The following is a 14,478-nucleotide window of genomic DNA, read 5'->3' on the forward strand; positions in this document are numbered from 1 at the left end:
CACACACACACACACACACACAGCTGGCACAGTTCACACACACACACACAGCAAAGTTAGCCCAGTACACACACACACACACACACAGAGCACAGTGACCACAGTTACACACACATGAAGGACACAGTTCACACACACACACACACACACACAGCTGGCACAGTTACGAGCAGGATTGTGGAGGTGGGGGATGGAAACTTAACAACACCTGTCAACTCCAGGGGTCCCTGGGGCTCACTGAGGTTGCTCGGCCAGCGGCACCTGCCAGCCTATCTGTGAACCCCCCCTTGCTGCCCTCCTTGGAAACTCAAAATCCTGCCCTAAAACGGCACAGGCACATGAAGAGCCCACCTGCTGTCTTTGATTTCCCTTTCCTGACCCCTCTTCCTATCCTCTCCCTCCACACACCCTGTAATCTGGGTCACTTTCTCAAAAATTTAACACAAAATCCCTGGCTGGTAAACAAATAGTTAGCAGGCTCTGCTCCTAATCAAAAGGTTGGAAGTTCGAGTCTACTCCAAGGTGCCTTGACAGAACATTCTGATGATCTATCTCTAAGAGCCCCAGTTTCTGATGAAGCTTAGGGAGCCCAATTCTCTGACATATGGGCTTGCCTGGAGCCAGGACCCACACGGCAGCAGCTAGCTTAGTTAAAGACTTGGGAGAGTATTGAATTCGGGAGGTGATTTCATCGGAAGACACACTCAAGCAAAACACTAATTTAAATAGCAGCATATTCTTTTATGAGGCCTTTATAATGTATCAGAATCATTTCAGTGAGAAGTGACGAATCGACACTATTTCACCCGGGAGTCCATTCTCCCCCTGCCCTTCTTCACCTTTGGGGGGATGAATGGGCACCTTGATATCCTTGCTGAATAGTCATCTGGGACCTGGGAGAAGTGAGACCCCGGGGACAGAGCCCCCATCTGTTAAATGAGCTGCCGCCACCTGAGGTTCCTTCTGACCAGCGTTTCCGGAGCTTGCCGTGCCTCCCCTGAACATGAGCCCACCTGCCACTGACATTCTCCCGCCAAGCTTTGGTCTTGAAGGAACTTGCTTCTTCCTAAGCCACTGATACCATGCACATGCTCAGGGGAGGGAGGGACCTTCCACACTGACCCCCCATCTTCTGCACACCCCCATCGTCCAGAAGCTCTGCTGAAATCTTCCCAGGTGGATGGGTGGGGCTGTGCATGAAGGTGCTTGGGTGGGAATCAAACCCGGGTCTCCTGTATGGAAGGCTTGAATTCTACCAGTGCCCCTGGGTAGAGCTATTCAGATGAATACATGCTAAATCAGAACACCCTGGGTTCAAGGATCTGCAGGGAGGAGGTGGGAGAGGACCAGAGAGGCCGTGAGCCCTGCTGAGGAATTAGCATTTCCCACTGAGGCTACTGGGAGCCAACAGAGGCTGTAAGCAGGTGGTTGGCTTAGGTGTGGAGTGTTGAAAAAGATTGTGGAGTTTGGGTGGGAGAAGACAGGAAAGAGGAGAGCCAGACATCATGCGATCACAGGAGTTCTGGTAGGTGATGGGTGGTGGTGGTCTGGGCCCAGGCCGTGACAGGTGGCGGCAGGAACTCAGGGCAAAGCCTGGACCTTCACCCTAAAGCAGAGTGTACCCCAGCCCACCCACACCCCCAGCTGATGACCAGGCTCCTCACACCCCATGCTACCTGGCTGGTCCGGGCGATGCAGCGTCGGACCAGGTCCCTGATGTTGTTGTGCTTGTCCGTCTGCAGGTACACGGTGGCGCTGGACTTCTCCTTCAGGTAGGGCTTCTCGGCCGAGGCCCAGGTGCGCAGCAGGGCTGGCTCGCTGCCTTCTGAGGCCACAGGGAAGTAGGTGTCCGATGGCAAGGAGGCCATGTCCTGTCCCTTGAGGCCTGCCTCGGGCCCTGCCAGGGGCTCCGGGGTGCAGGGGGGCTCCTTGGCCTGGGCCTGGATGTAGTGGGCCTCCTCGGAGGACAGGAAGTCTACCTCACCTTCCTGGCTCAGTGCCCGCCAGTAGGCCTCCGGACCCCCATCCAGGAGGGCATCTGTGGCCAGCCGGGCACTCTCATTGTCACTGAAGTCGGCCTTGGCTGGCCGGGCCCACTGGTTCTTAACATCTTCCAGGCGTTTCCAGATCTTGCCCACATGCCTGGGCCGGCTCATGGTGCCCGTGCCCAGGTGGGAGAGGAGCTGGGCCAGAAGAGCCTCCTGGGATCCTGTCTCCACCAGAGGTGTCCTTCCCACCAGAGGTGTCCTAGAAGGAGCTCAGCAGTGGTGGCTGGCTTATCACCCGGGGCCACCGCCCTGCCCTCAGGCCGGCCTCTGCTCCACCTGGCACAGTCAGCTGTGACTTCCTTCCTCTAGGGCCTGGGCCAAAGCCTGCCCACTCAGCTGGCAATCTCCAGGAAGCCCCAGACCCCCAGGCCTTGGGACAAATTTAGGAGACCTCCAGAGAGGACGACTGTGCCTTCCTGTGTCCCCACTCACAAGCTGGTGCAAAGACCAGCTTGTTCCTGTGGGGAAAGAAAGACTGTTTCCTTAACCTGAAGGAGGGGGGCTGGAGGCAGGCCAGGGCTCACCCCTTCCCCGCCCTCCCCACAGTCACACCCTGAATTCCCACGCCTCCCTGTCCTCTCCAAACACTCTGTGTTGTGCTTGTCATTGTCTTCTTTGAATGTCGGCTAAGATCCCAGTGCTGGGGCCAGCGCTGACCCGTTAGAAGTGGCCACTTGAGTCCCCTGAGAAATGAAGGCCTGTGACATCATGTGGTCAGCCTGTCCCCAGGCTGGAGTGGGAGGTGGCAGTGTGCGGCTGGCAGGCTTATCTCTCTCCTGATCAGTTCACTAGCTGCTGGGGTAATAGGATTGAGGTTGTCTTTGGGTTTGGATGGAAACAGGATTGAGGACAAGAACAATCATTTGTAGAGTACCTAGTGATGGCTGATGTGCCCAGCTGCTGACAGACAGAAAAGATAGTCCATCCAGAGGTGCCTTGGAAGAAAGTCCTGGCAAACTCCTGAAAAACCAGCCTTGGAAAACCTGACTGGAACACGGCTCTGTCCTGATGCACATGGGATGAGATTGACTCCACAATGACTTTTATCTCTTGTATTTTAAGTCTTTTCGGAAGGTGACCCCAAGAAGTCCTGATAAGGGATTGGGGAGGAGAGGCAGGAAGGACAGTGGACAGACGTAAGGTGTGTTCCTGAGCAGGGAGGCTCCTGTTGGCACTGCTGGGAGATGGTGGGGGATCTGTCCTAGAGAACGCTGAGGCCCAGAAGGCTGGAGGGCTCCCCACTGGCCCCTGGATGTGGCTGCCTGTCCTCGAGTGCACCTTGGACAGCTCTGAAGCCACATCCCAGGGGCTAGAGGATGGATCATCACCTCAAGACGAGTGCAGATTGAAGGGGCACATAGGGCCCGGGACGCTAACGATGAGTCCTGTGGTACCGCAGGCTGAGCACTGGGCTGCTTACCATAAAGGGCAGCGTTTGAACTCATCTTTGTCTGGGAAAAGGTGAGGCTGTCTCCTACTGTTGAAAAGTGCAGCCTCAGAAAACCTCGGAAGGTCACCATGAGTCAGGATTGACTCAATGGCTTTGTTCTCAGCGTGTAACAGGAATTACGTCAGGAAACCAGGACTATGAGGTCTGCAAACATGTAAGGACCTTAACTGACTCTCTCTCTTCCTCTCCACCCTTCTCTCTCTCTCTCTCACTCTCTCTCTCTCACTCTCTCTCTCTCATCTCTTTCCATCTGTCTCTCTCTGGCATTTCTGCTCATTTGGAGGAAAGCAGCTCTAAGTTCCTATAACCTACCTGACTGCAGCCCACAGGCTCCCTCTAAAGAGGATAAATGTAATTTTAAAGGACTTTCACCTCCTGAAAAGCACAGTACAGACAGGGAAAAGGAATTTCTTCTCTCATGAAGGACACTGGGAATCAATTCATGACCTGGATTGGACAACACTCCTTTGCTTCATTTTCTCTTCTTGCTACAATATACAAAACCTCTGCTAGGACAAAGCCAGCAGCCTGGCATCTTGCTCTGGCCCTGTGCCCTTTCCTGCCTTCCTTCTGCCACCTCTTGCATGTGTAGATGGACTTAGCCTCTTCTGAAATGCCCTCCCCACCTACTCTCCTCTCTGGCCAAGTCTGTGTCCTCCTCGGCCCGCTCTCTGATCCCGCATCCTTCACTTGTAATCTCCCTCTAGTGCAAGAGAAGAGGGAGGGGAAGACTACTCCGTAGGACTGTCTTCGGTTCTTACATCTCAAAGATGCTTGACAGCTTCCACTGGTGGCAAGTTGAGTAATAGGTCCTGGGTCTAGAATTTGAGAACTGGCACAAAATGCCCCATGAAACAAAACAACTATGAGATATCATCTCACCCTAGTAAGAATAGCAACATTTAACAGAACAGTAAACATCAAATGCTGGCGAGGTTGCGGAGAAACTGGAACCCTTATCACTGTTGGTGGGAGTGTAAAATGGTGCAACCACTGTGGAAGGCGGTGTGGTGCTTTTTCAAAAAGTTTGAAATAGAGATACCATTTGACCCAGCAATTCTATTACTGGGAATATACCCCAAAGAAACCATAAGGCCACCCAAGTAGATATATGCAACATCCATGTTTATTGCTGCCTTATTTACCATAGTAAAGAGTTGGAAACAACCTAAGTGCCCATCAACAAACTAGTGGATAGAGAAGCTGTGGTATATTCACACAATCGAATACTATGCTACATTGAAAAACAAGGAACTCATGCAATATTATTCAAAATGGGTGACCCTGGAGGACATTATGCTGAGTGAAATATCTCAGTCACAAAAGGACAAATATTGCACACTGTCACTGTTGTACAACGGGACTGACATCGGTATTGGAGGGAGACTGTGAAAGATGGGTTCAATAATGTATACTGCATTGAAACAGATGAGGGAGAAAAGTGTTTAAAAGGAATATGTTATTAGGTATTTTTGTCATGGCAGGAGTCCAGAACAAAGGCTGCATAGTGGAGTGGACCTGGGGGGAGGGATTGTATAACAATGAAAGAATTTTTCTTTTACTTTTCAAAGAGAAGTGCGAACGGGGTGGGGAGAGAGAGTGGGCTGGGAGAAAAGTGTAACAATGAATGAATGGAAACCCTAAGTCACTGTAAACTTTCATTAAAATTAATTTAGAAAAAAAAGACCCATGAGAACACCCCAGTCTGAGCTCCCCTACATTGCGCCCCATTAAGTTCTCACCTTGTGTGGACTCAGTGCTGAAAGAGGAAGGGATTATTAGGACTCCCTGGATGAGTGAGGAAACCACAGCTCAGAGAGGTTGAGTAACTTGCTAATGCCACCCAGCCAGTAAGTGGTAGAACCAGACACTGTGATTCTAAAACCATGTGCTTTCCATGGTGCCAAATGTCACTCATCCCCTACCTGTCCCTTTCCTGTGTACTCTCAAAACATTACAAACCCTATTGTTAGTTCCAGGATGTTTGTAGGGGAGAATGAAAGAAGGAGGTGAATATTGTGGGGATCTCATCTGAGCCAATTCTTTCTGCCTTGAAAGTATGCCAAGCAGTGACATCACTAGGATTACTGTCATGCAGTGGTGTCATTCCCCCCCAGCCCAGGACTTCCTCCAGCGTCAGGCCTTCTCAATCCTTAGGCGTGATTATTAGCCATTTTAATAATAGAATAACAGGTGATCAATATAGTTGTAAACTGTTAAATGTAGTATTTCTTAGATATATGAATACTATCAACAAAATGGGGAGTTCTGGTGGCCTAGCAGTAAGAAACTGAGCTGCAATCCCAAAGGTAAGTTGTTCAAATCCACCAGCTGCTCCTGGGAGAAGGATGGGCAGTCTCCCACCCTGAGATTTACTGTCTCTGAAAACCTGCTGGATGATAAGCTATGGGTTGGTTCTAACGCAACTGTACCTAACAACAACTACTAAAAAGTTTTGTAAAGTCTTCTTCCTGCACTGAATGCTAACATTATTGGTGAGTGGGTGTAAGCCTTTTTTATTTTTCTCCTTTTCCTTTAATTGCTCCTTCATTCTAGGGGAAAAAAATCTATTGATAGAGGTTCACAAATAATAAGTACCACAATGCTGTAGCTAAAACATCAAAAACTTTTAGAAAATCAACAACTATAGGAACACCAAGACATATTTATATACGTCACAAACACGTCTTGGAGAAGGTGCAGCCAGAGTGCTCTTTGGAGGCAGGGATGAGGAGGTTTCACCTCACATACATCAGGTATGTGGCTAGGAGGGGCTATTCCTTGGAGAAGAACATGATGCTTAGAAAGTTAGACGGTCTGTGAAGGAGAGGAAGACTCTCAACCAAGTGGATTAACAAGGTGCTGCTGTAATGGGCTCTAGTGTGCCAGAAAGTGTGAGGATGGCACAGGATAGGACTGGGCTTGGATTTGCTGTTCATAAAGTCACATGGGTCGATGGCACCGAACAACCACAATAAAACATAGAAACAGCAGCATTAGTGAAAACAACAGCGTGTGCCTCTAACACATGCAGGCTTGTCTCCATGTCATTTGAAGTGTCATTGTCATCGACTAGTAGTGTCAGCTCTGACAGCAGTGAGAAGGTCCAAAGGGTGAATTGTTGTTGTTAGGTGCCCTTGAGTTGACTATGACTCACAGCAACTCTATGAACAACAGATGAGACTCTTGCCCTCGCCTGAGCTATCCCCACCCTCCCTGACGTGCTCGAGTTCTTGTTCCACCGTGTCAGTCCACCTTGTTAGGGGTCTTCCTCTCTCTCTGACCCTCTACTTTTTCCAGCATGATGTCTTTACCCAAGGACCTGCCCCTCCCGGCGGAGCTGAGCCGTATAGGTATATGGATTCATGAAAACTCGGATTCCAAAGTATGAAAAAAAATGCTTTTGTTATTATAACTAACTGCTGGGATGTTTTTATGGGAAAAGCATACATTTCAGTGGAAACAATGCATAAAATCTTATAGATAGTCATTTTTATATCACTCCCTCCAACAGTGTAGTCCACACTTTCTGTATCCTCCTCCCCCAGGAAGGCCACTAATGACTAACGTGGGTCTAGCCTCTTTTCTAGGGCTCAGAAGTCTCATCAAATGCCCAGGTGTGGAAAGGTAACGAGGTCCAGGTCAGCAGGATCCCCTGCCCCTGTGGCGTGTGTGTGTGAACCTGACACACTCACTCCTAGACCTGGTCCCTCATACTTCACAGCTGTGAGGAGACTCAGTCTATGTCAGCTTGTCCGCGTCTAGTCACCAGGCTAGTGACCAGTTGCTCTGAATGGCCTCCTGGTTTCCAGCATTTAATATTCATGTCGCGATACAGTTTTTGACCAGGGCCTAAAATGAACAAGGATTGCTTCTAAGTACCTTAAATCCACATGATGGCTAAAATAGTAACACAATTCTTTTAACAAAGAGCTTTAAAACCACCTGGACCAAAACAACTATGAGATATCATCTCACTCCAGTCAGAATTGCAAAATTTAACAGAACAGCAAGCAACAAATGCTGGCAAGGTTGTGGAGAAACTGGGATCCTCATTCACTGTTGGTGGGAGTGTAAAATGGTGCAACCACTACGGAAGGCTGCATGGTGCTTTCTCAAAAAGTTGCAAATAGAGATACCATTTGACCCAGCAATTCCACTACTGGGAATATACCCCAAAGAGACCATAACTGACATCCAAGCAGATATATGCACACCCATGTTTATCGCGGCTTTATACAAAGAATTGGAAACAACCTAAGTGTCCATCAACAAACGAATGGATAGAGAAGCTGTGGTATATTCACACAATGGAATACTATGCTGCATTGAAAAACAAGGAACTCATGCAATATTATTCAAAATGGGTGAGCATGGAGGACATTATGCTGAGTGAAGTATCTCAGTCACAAAAGGACAAATACTGCATGGTGCCACTGTTGTAAAACGGGACTGACCTCGGGGTTAGGGGGAGACTGAGAAAGATGGGTTCAATAATGTATACTGCATTGAAACAGATGAGAGAGAAAACTGTTTAAAAGGGATATGTGATTAGGTGTTTTCATCATGTCAGGAGTCGAGAGTGAAGGCTGCATAATGGAATGGACCTGGGAGGGAGGGGTTGTAAAACAATGAAAGAATTTTACTTTTCCAAGAGGGTAGTGTACTGGGGAAGGGGGAGGGTTGGGAGGGGAGGAAAGTGAGTGCAATAATGAATGAATGGAAATCCAAAGTCTCTGTAAATTTTCATTGAAATAAATAATAAAATAAAATAAACCCCACCTGGACACACAGACCAAGTGGCCATGCACCAGAATGCTAATGGATTGGGTTTGGTGGTTTTCCCCACCTTCTTTGATTGCTCTGTATTCTCTAAATGTCCCAGCATGTACAACATAAGCTTATTATGCGGAAATTATATACACACACATGTAAAATAATTACAAATAAGCAACGTAAGCCGGGGGGAAGGGGAGATATTTTGGCTCATTCTCACTCTTTTCATTCTACTCTCAAAGAGGGAGTCAGATCCAGCCTGATCTCTCATTGTCTTGGGTGAAAGAGAGGGTCAGAGAGGAACAGGAGACTTCCCCGATGTTAGGCTGTGATATGTGCTGTCAGGTCAGAAGAGACTCACAGCTGACCCTCCAGCATGTTTCCAAAGGCTGTCAATCACATGGGAGGAGAGTGCCCATCTTTGTTTACTGGAAGAGTTGGTGGAGTCTATATATATTGGAAGCAAGAGTGACATTCACTTCCTAAATAACATGCCTCCGGAAATGCTATGAACTTTGATAAATGTCGGTAGTTGTAGAGAGGCTTCAAGCCTTTTGTTCATTGGGTTGCACTGAGTCACAGAAAGAGAGGGAGAGAGGGAGAGAGGGAGAGAAGGAGAGGGAGGGAGAGAGAGACAGAGAGAGAGAGAGAAAGATTCTTACCACTGGACCAACTGGCAACATCGTGATAGATGGAGAAGAGATTGAGGTTGTTAAAAAGTTCAGCTTGCTTGGTTCCACAGTCAACATTCTTGGCATCAGCATTCAGGAAACCAAAGGACGAATTGAATTTGAGAAATCTGCTGTCAGGAATCTCTCCAGAGTGAGAGCAAGGATGTCAATTTAGAGACTCAGGTGTGCCTGATCAACACAAAGATCTTCACAATTATTTGCTATGCATCAGAAAGATGCTCGATGACCAAGAATGACAGAAGAAGAATAGTTGCCTTTGAGTTATGGTGCTGGAGAAGAGTTTTAAACATACTGTGGACTGACTGCCAAGAGAACTAACAGGTCTGTCCTGGAAAGGGTGAAACCAAGCTGCTCTTTGGAGGCAAGGATTTTGAGACTCTGTCTCACATACTTTGAGCACATGGCCAGGAGGGACCAGTCTTTTTGGAGAAGGAGATCATGCTTGGAAAGGTTGGGATTGGAAGACCCTGGAAGAGGAGATGAATTGACATATAACTGGGGTGATAGGGGTAGGTGTGCTAGAGATAGTGAAATTGGCTCAGGGTAGAGCAGGGTTCAAATAATTGTGCATAGGGTCACTAAGAGTTGAAGCAACTTGATGGCACATAACAACAACATAGGGTCACTGAGTCAGAATCAACTAGATGGCAGGGATTCACTTTGGGTTAGGGGGCATTTGGCTGTGTCTAGAGAGGTTTTTGGTTACCATAATTGGAGGGGGTTGCTAGGGCTGTTGATGGGTGGAGGTGAGAGATTTTGGTGGGCAGCACACATTTCACAACCAGCCCCCAAAGTCCCCAAAACAGTGCTGAGATGGAGGAAGCATGGTCTAGGGCTCAGATGAGCAGTCAGCTCTCAGTGATGCTGGATGCATGAGAGGCCTGCCACCCTGCCCCGCCACACCCCTTCCTCAACCTGGGGTCCTCTCCACCACCCCAAGTTGTATAGGTCCTTCTCGGCATTCAGGCCTTTCCTGAATGGCTGTGTCAGGGAGCTTTTCCTGACAATTCCCAAGCAGCTTTAATAATTTCTACTCCAAGGTCCCAAGATGCTCAGAGAACTTGTCCCATCAATCTTGTCCTAGTAAGAGTGCAATGCCTGTTTGCCCTCACTATTTTTTTTTATAGTTTAATGTATTTTAATAGCAAACTTACAGAACAGCACAGAAGACAGACAACATTAAAAACATGTACTTGCATGGAGGACAACTCAGTTAGAAAAGTGTAGTGAATGGATGGATCTACTGTATGATAAAAATGCTACAAACACTATTTAGTTGCCATCAATAAGAAATTTACTTGTTTTAAAAAAATCCAAATGCTGGCATTGTCCAGAAAAATTTAACAGGTTTATTTATAATTGTTACAAAGTTGAACTGCTGAAACTTGTTTACGGAAACATTTTTTTTTTCTGACTTGCAGTAATGCTTTATATCCCCACATTTATATTAGAACTTCACACACAAATGAAAATGGAAAAACTGCCAATCCCTGATTTCTGCCCCCTATGTTTCCATTCACAATCATATACTTAGGTACCTTTTGACCCCATGCAAAAAAATTATCTAATGTTCAAGAACTACCAATAACAGGAAGAAGAGGGTTTTTTTAAAAAAAAAGAATGAAATGTTTCCCATCCTAACCGATTCTTAAGCACGCTCTCCACGTATGTGGCGTGCTAGCTGGATGTCTTTTGGCATTATTGTTACACGTTTGGCATGGATGGCACACAGGTTGGTGTCTTCAAAGAGGCCAACCAGATAGGCCTCACTTGCCTCCTGCAAAGCACCAATGGCTGCGCTCTGAAAGCGCAGATCTGTTTTGAAGTCCTGAGCAATTTCTCGCACCAGACGCTGGAAGGGAAGTTTTCGAATCAGGAGTTCAGTGGACTTCTGATGACGCCTGATTTCACGGAGTGCCACAGTACCAGCCTGTAGCGATGCGGCTTCTTCACCCCGCCAGTAGAGCGTGCGCTCTTGCGAGCGGCTTTTGTCGCGAGCTGCTTCCTGGGTGCTTTCCCACCGGTTGATTTGCGGGCGGTGTGCTTTGTACGAGCCATGCTATAAACACCTCTTCACTTACCCCCCCTTCGTCGGCTGGAGCTCGGCGGCGCTGGCTTCGGAGTGAAGGCGGCACGGTGGCGGCTCGCCCTCACTATTTAATCCTCCAACTACTTGGAAGGAGAAAGATGGGCAATTTCCTCCTGTGTGATTTACAGCCTCTGAAACCCACTGGAGGGGCAGCTGTGAGGCAGGTTCTGACCTGACAACAGCGATGAGTTTGAGTAGTTTTTAATTCCTTGAACTTTGTAGACACAGATGACTGAGTTCAGATGGTGCCTATGATAACACGTGACGGTGTGCAGGTAACTTACAGGACCTTAGTGAACTTCATCTTCTTATCCACCTAAGAATGGCTAACCTCTCCAGGATGTCTGCTCCTAGTCACCTACTATTCTAAGCCTTTTCTGTATTTTGACTCATTCGATCCACATAGCAACCCTCTGAGTCTTTACGGATGAAGAATACTGAGGCACTGAGGTTATGTAACTAACCTGCCCGGGGTCACCTGGCCAGGAAGAGTCTGTTTGAGGAATTAGAGACACTTGATTTATTCTGAATCCACCTTCTCTGTTCTCAGAATGATAACAAGCTCAAAGTGTGAGTAACCTTGCAGGGCGGAGGATTTATGGTAAGAGAACATCCTGCTATGATTCCTTCAGTCTAGGGTTTCTACAGGATGCAAATGGTTTGTACCCAACTACTAACCAAAGGTTGCTGGTTGGAACCCACCCGCTGGTCCCAGGACCACAGTAAAAAAACACCAGTAGACTAGTTCTTCTCTGTAACACGCAAGGTTGCCAGGACTCAGACGTGACGACAGCAATGGACTTTTTTTGTTTAATGACGGTGTTTAATGTTTAATTTGTTTGTTTAATGATGGTGCTAACACTTTTTCTGAGCTTTTTGCATGGTTGACATTATAATATACATGCATTGTGATATTTTTTTTTTTTTTACACTTTTCGTGAAGAACTTGCAAAGCAATCTCAGCCAGTTGGAGTCCTAGGCTGAAGAATCTTTTTTTGGTCACTTTTTAGCTTAACATTCACAAGTGTATTTTTCATAGTATTAAAAATGTCTCCTCCCCCTTCACTCCTGCTCTCCCTCTCCTTCCCATCCGCATCCTTCCTGACAATTCAGCCCTAAAGCCATCAAGCAAAGCAGAGCAAGGTGGACGTCCATGCTGGGCACAGGGTGTGTGATGGCTCTGATAAAGCAGCTATCAGGGCCTGAGAGAGGTGAGGAGGGGCCAGCTCTGAGTGGGGCTGGAGGCATCTTCATGTGTGACAGCTTGGCTCAAGTCAGGTGAGGAGGACAGGCACGGGAATGGGTGACAGCATCAGCCCCTGAGTGGCACGCACAGAGGGCGAGGGTCGTCTGGTCTGGGTGACAGATCTGAAGCGAGGAAACGGGGCAGCAGAGATGGGAGAGTGTGTTGTACAAGGAGCACTGATCAAAGTAACCACAGTAAGGATAATGGAAACCAGGATGTCCCTGTCACGGTCTTGTAGTAATTGTTGTCAAGTGCCATCCGGGGCCTCCAACTCATAATGACTCGACGTACAACAACACACTGGTCCTGCACCGTCTTCACACCATTGTCACACCTGAGCCTGTTGTCACAGCCGCTCAGAGTCTCCCCCTTTTTCTCTGACCTGCTCCTTTACTAAGAGGCATGGAGTCCTGATGACATGACCAAAGTACATGAGGCGAAGTCTCCCCATCCTGAGGGTGTGATGACTTACTTCTTCAAGGGCATGTTTGTTCCTTCTGGCAGTTCAGAGTAAGCTCAATTTTCACCACCAAAATCTTAATTCAAAGGCATCGGTTTATCCTTAGGGAGCTCTGGGGACCTGATCCGTAAGGAATTGTACTGCCCACCAAAGCCTGCACCTCTCTGGTTCTCGGAATCCACCCCTGACCCCTCAGGAGAGAGACCGGCATGCAGCTCGTGAACAGTTTACAGCCTTGGACCCACCGGGGCTCACCAGCCTCGAGTTAGTTCAGAACGCGTGGCAGTGAGTTCATATGACCACGAGGGGACGCCACGCCCCAGGGCGGAGGGCGGCGGACACCACATCCGATTCAGAGCCCTGATTGCTTTGTTTGATGGGGGAAACTGAGATACAGCTTGACTAAGTCAGTTCTTCAGGTAGAGCTTGGTGGTTTGGGTTTGGCTAGAAAATGGTGGCTCTAAGCAGTGCCGGACTGTCTAACAGCTGGCATCAAGGGGATCCTTTAGGCTGTGAGCTCTCTGGGAGGTGGAGGGCAGCAAGGCATGACTTAGCATCTTGACCCCAGTGCTTGCACCTCGATGCTCTCCATCCATGCCTGTGATGCGGTGATGCAGCCGAGACCCATTTGCACAGAGGGCATGTGGACTGACAGGGAATTCTGCATTCTGACTCTGCTCAGGGCAGCTGCGCTAGGAGCCTGGGCTGGCGGCTGGACCTGGAGGAGCAGGGTGCCTCTCTGACTCTACAGAGCACCAGCCCCTTCCCATCCAGACTCCAAGCAGCATGAAGATTGCAGAGTCATTACCCAGTGACCCGAGAAGCGCAATTAGATTGAAAATTACTTGGCATAATTAATGAGACGGGTAAATAGCTCCCTGTCAACACCAATCAATCCCTTTTGCATAAAATCAGCTCCACAGAGGTGGGTCCATGAGCTTCAGCAGCTTCTGCTTTTGCTGGCAGCCAAGGGGTGGGGTGGAGGTGGGAACAGGCCTGGAGGTCCAGCCAGAGATATCAACTAACCTCTCTCAGGTCTTTACACTTGGAAACAGGAAGCTTGGGTGGGGCCGGTCTTCTCTAGTCCTCTTCCTGAGTCAAGGCTGTTCTCTCCTATGGCCACAGGCTGCTTCTTGCAGGCAGTCGTCCATGATTTCATCCACAGCACACAGTAAAACCATTGTTTATTCTCCAGGGTCCCACAGTTACAAAACCTCATGATCTCTTAAATTTCCTCCTCTAGAGTCTCTGCTCCATTACTGGGGATTTATGGCTTATATAAAATGATGAGAATTTCCTTTTTTGTTGTTGGTAAATTTGCAGACATATAAGCCCCTAAGGTGAAATTTATCCTTATTTATAGTTTATAGTGTTTATGAGTAAAACCACCAAACAGACTCATATAGGTAGCTCTGGTGGTATAATCAGCAGGGAACTACACAACCCAAAGGCTGTGCCTCTTTGATAGTTTGAATCCCCCCACGGCTCTGAGAGAGAGAGATGGGTAATCTCCTCCCATGTGATTTATAGCCTGTAAAAACCCACTAGGAATCTGTTCAGACTTTACAGCAAGCAGTGGAGTGTATTTAACTTTTTAAAAAATATTTAAGAACTAGACTGTAAAAAGTATCTATGAAAACCCAAGAGCCAACATTGTTCTTAATGGAGAGAGGTTAAAGGCATTCCCTTTAAGAACAGGAACTAGGCAAGGATGCCC

At 48.0% G+C, this 14,478-nt stretch overlaps 1 protein-coding gene and 1 pseudogene across 1 annotated transcript in view; both read right to left on the minus strand.

Moving 5' to 3' along the window:
• Window positions 1-2,156, minus strand: part of FAM83A (family with sequence similarity 83, member A) — an 18,989-nt gene extending 16,833 nt beyond the window's left edge. The window contains exon 1 of the mRNA XM_006879313.1: window positions 1,677-2,156. Coding sequence (XP_006879375.1) covers window positions 1,677-2,156 — 480 coding nt within the window. The remainder of the gene's footprint in view (window positions 1-1,676) is intronic.
• Window positions 2,157-10,614: 8,458 nt separating this feature from the next.
• LOC102856358 lies at window positions 10,615-11,024 on the minus strand (annotated as a pseudogene).
• Between the last annotated feature and the right edge of the window lie 3,454 nt (window positions 11,025-14,478).

This window comes from Elephantulus edwardii, unplaced genomic scaffold (assembly GCF_000299155.1).
Source record: "Elephantulus edwardii isolate Elephantulus edwardi_28Jun2011 unplaced genomic scaffold, EleEdw1.0 scaffold00003, whole genome shotgun sequence".
NCBI classification, from domain to species: domain Eukaryota; kingdom Metazoa; phylum Chordata; class Mammalia; order Macroscelidea; family Macroscelididae; genus Elephantulus; species Elephantulus edwardii.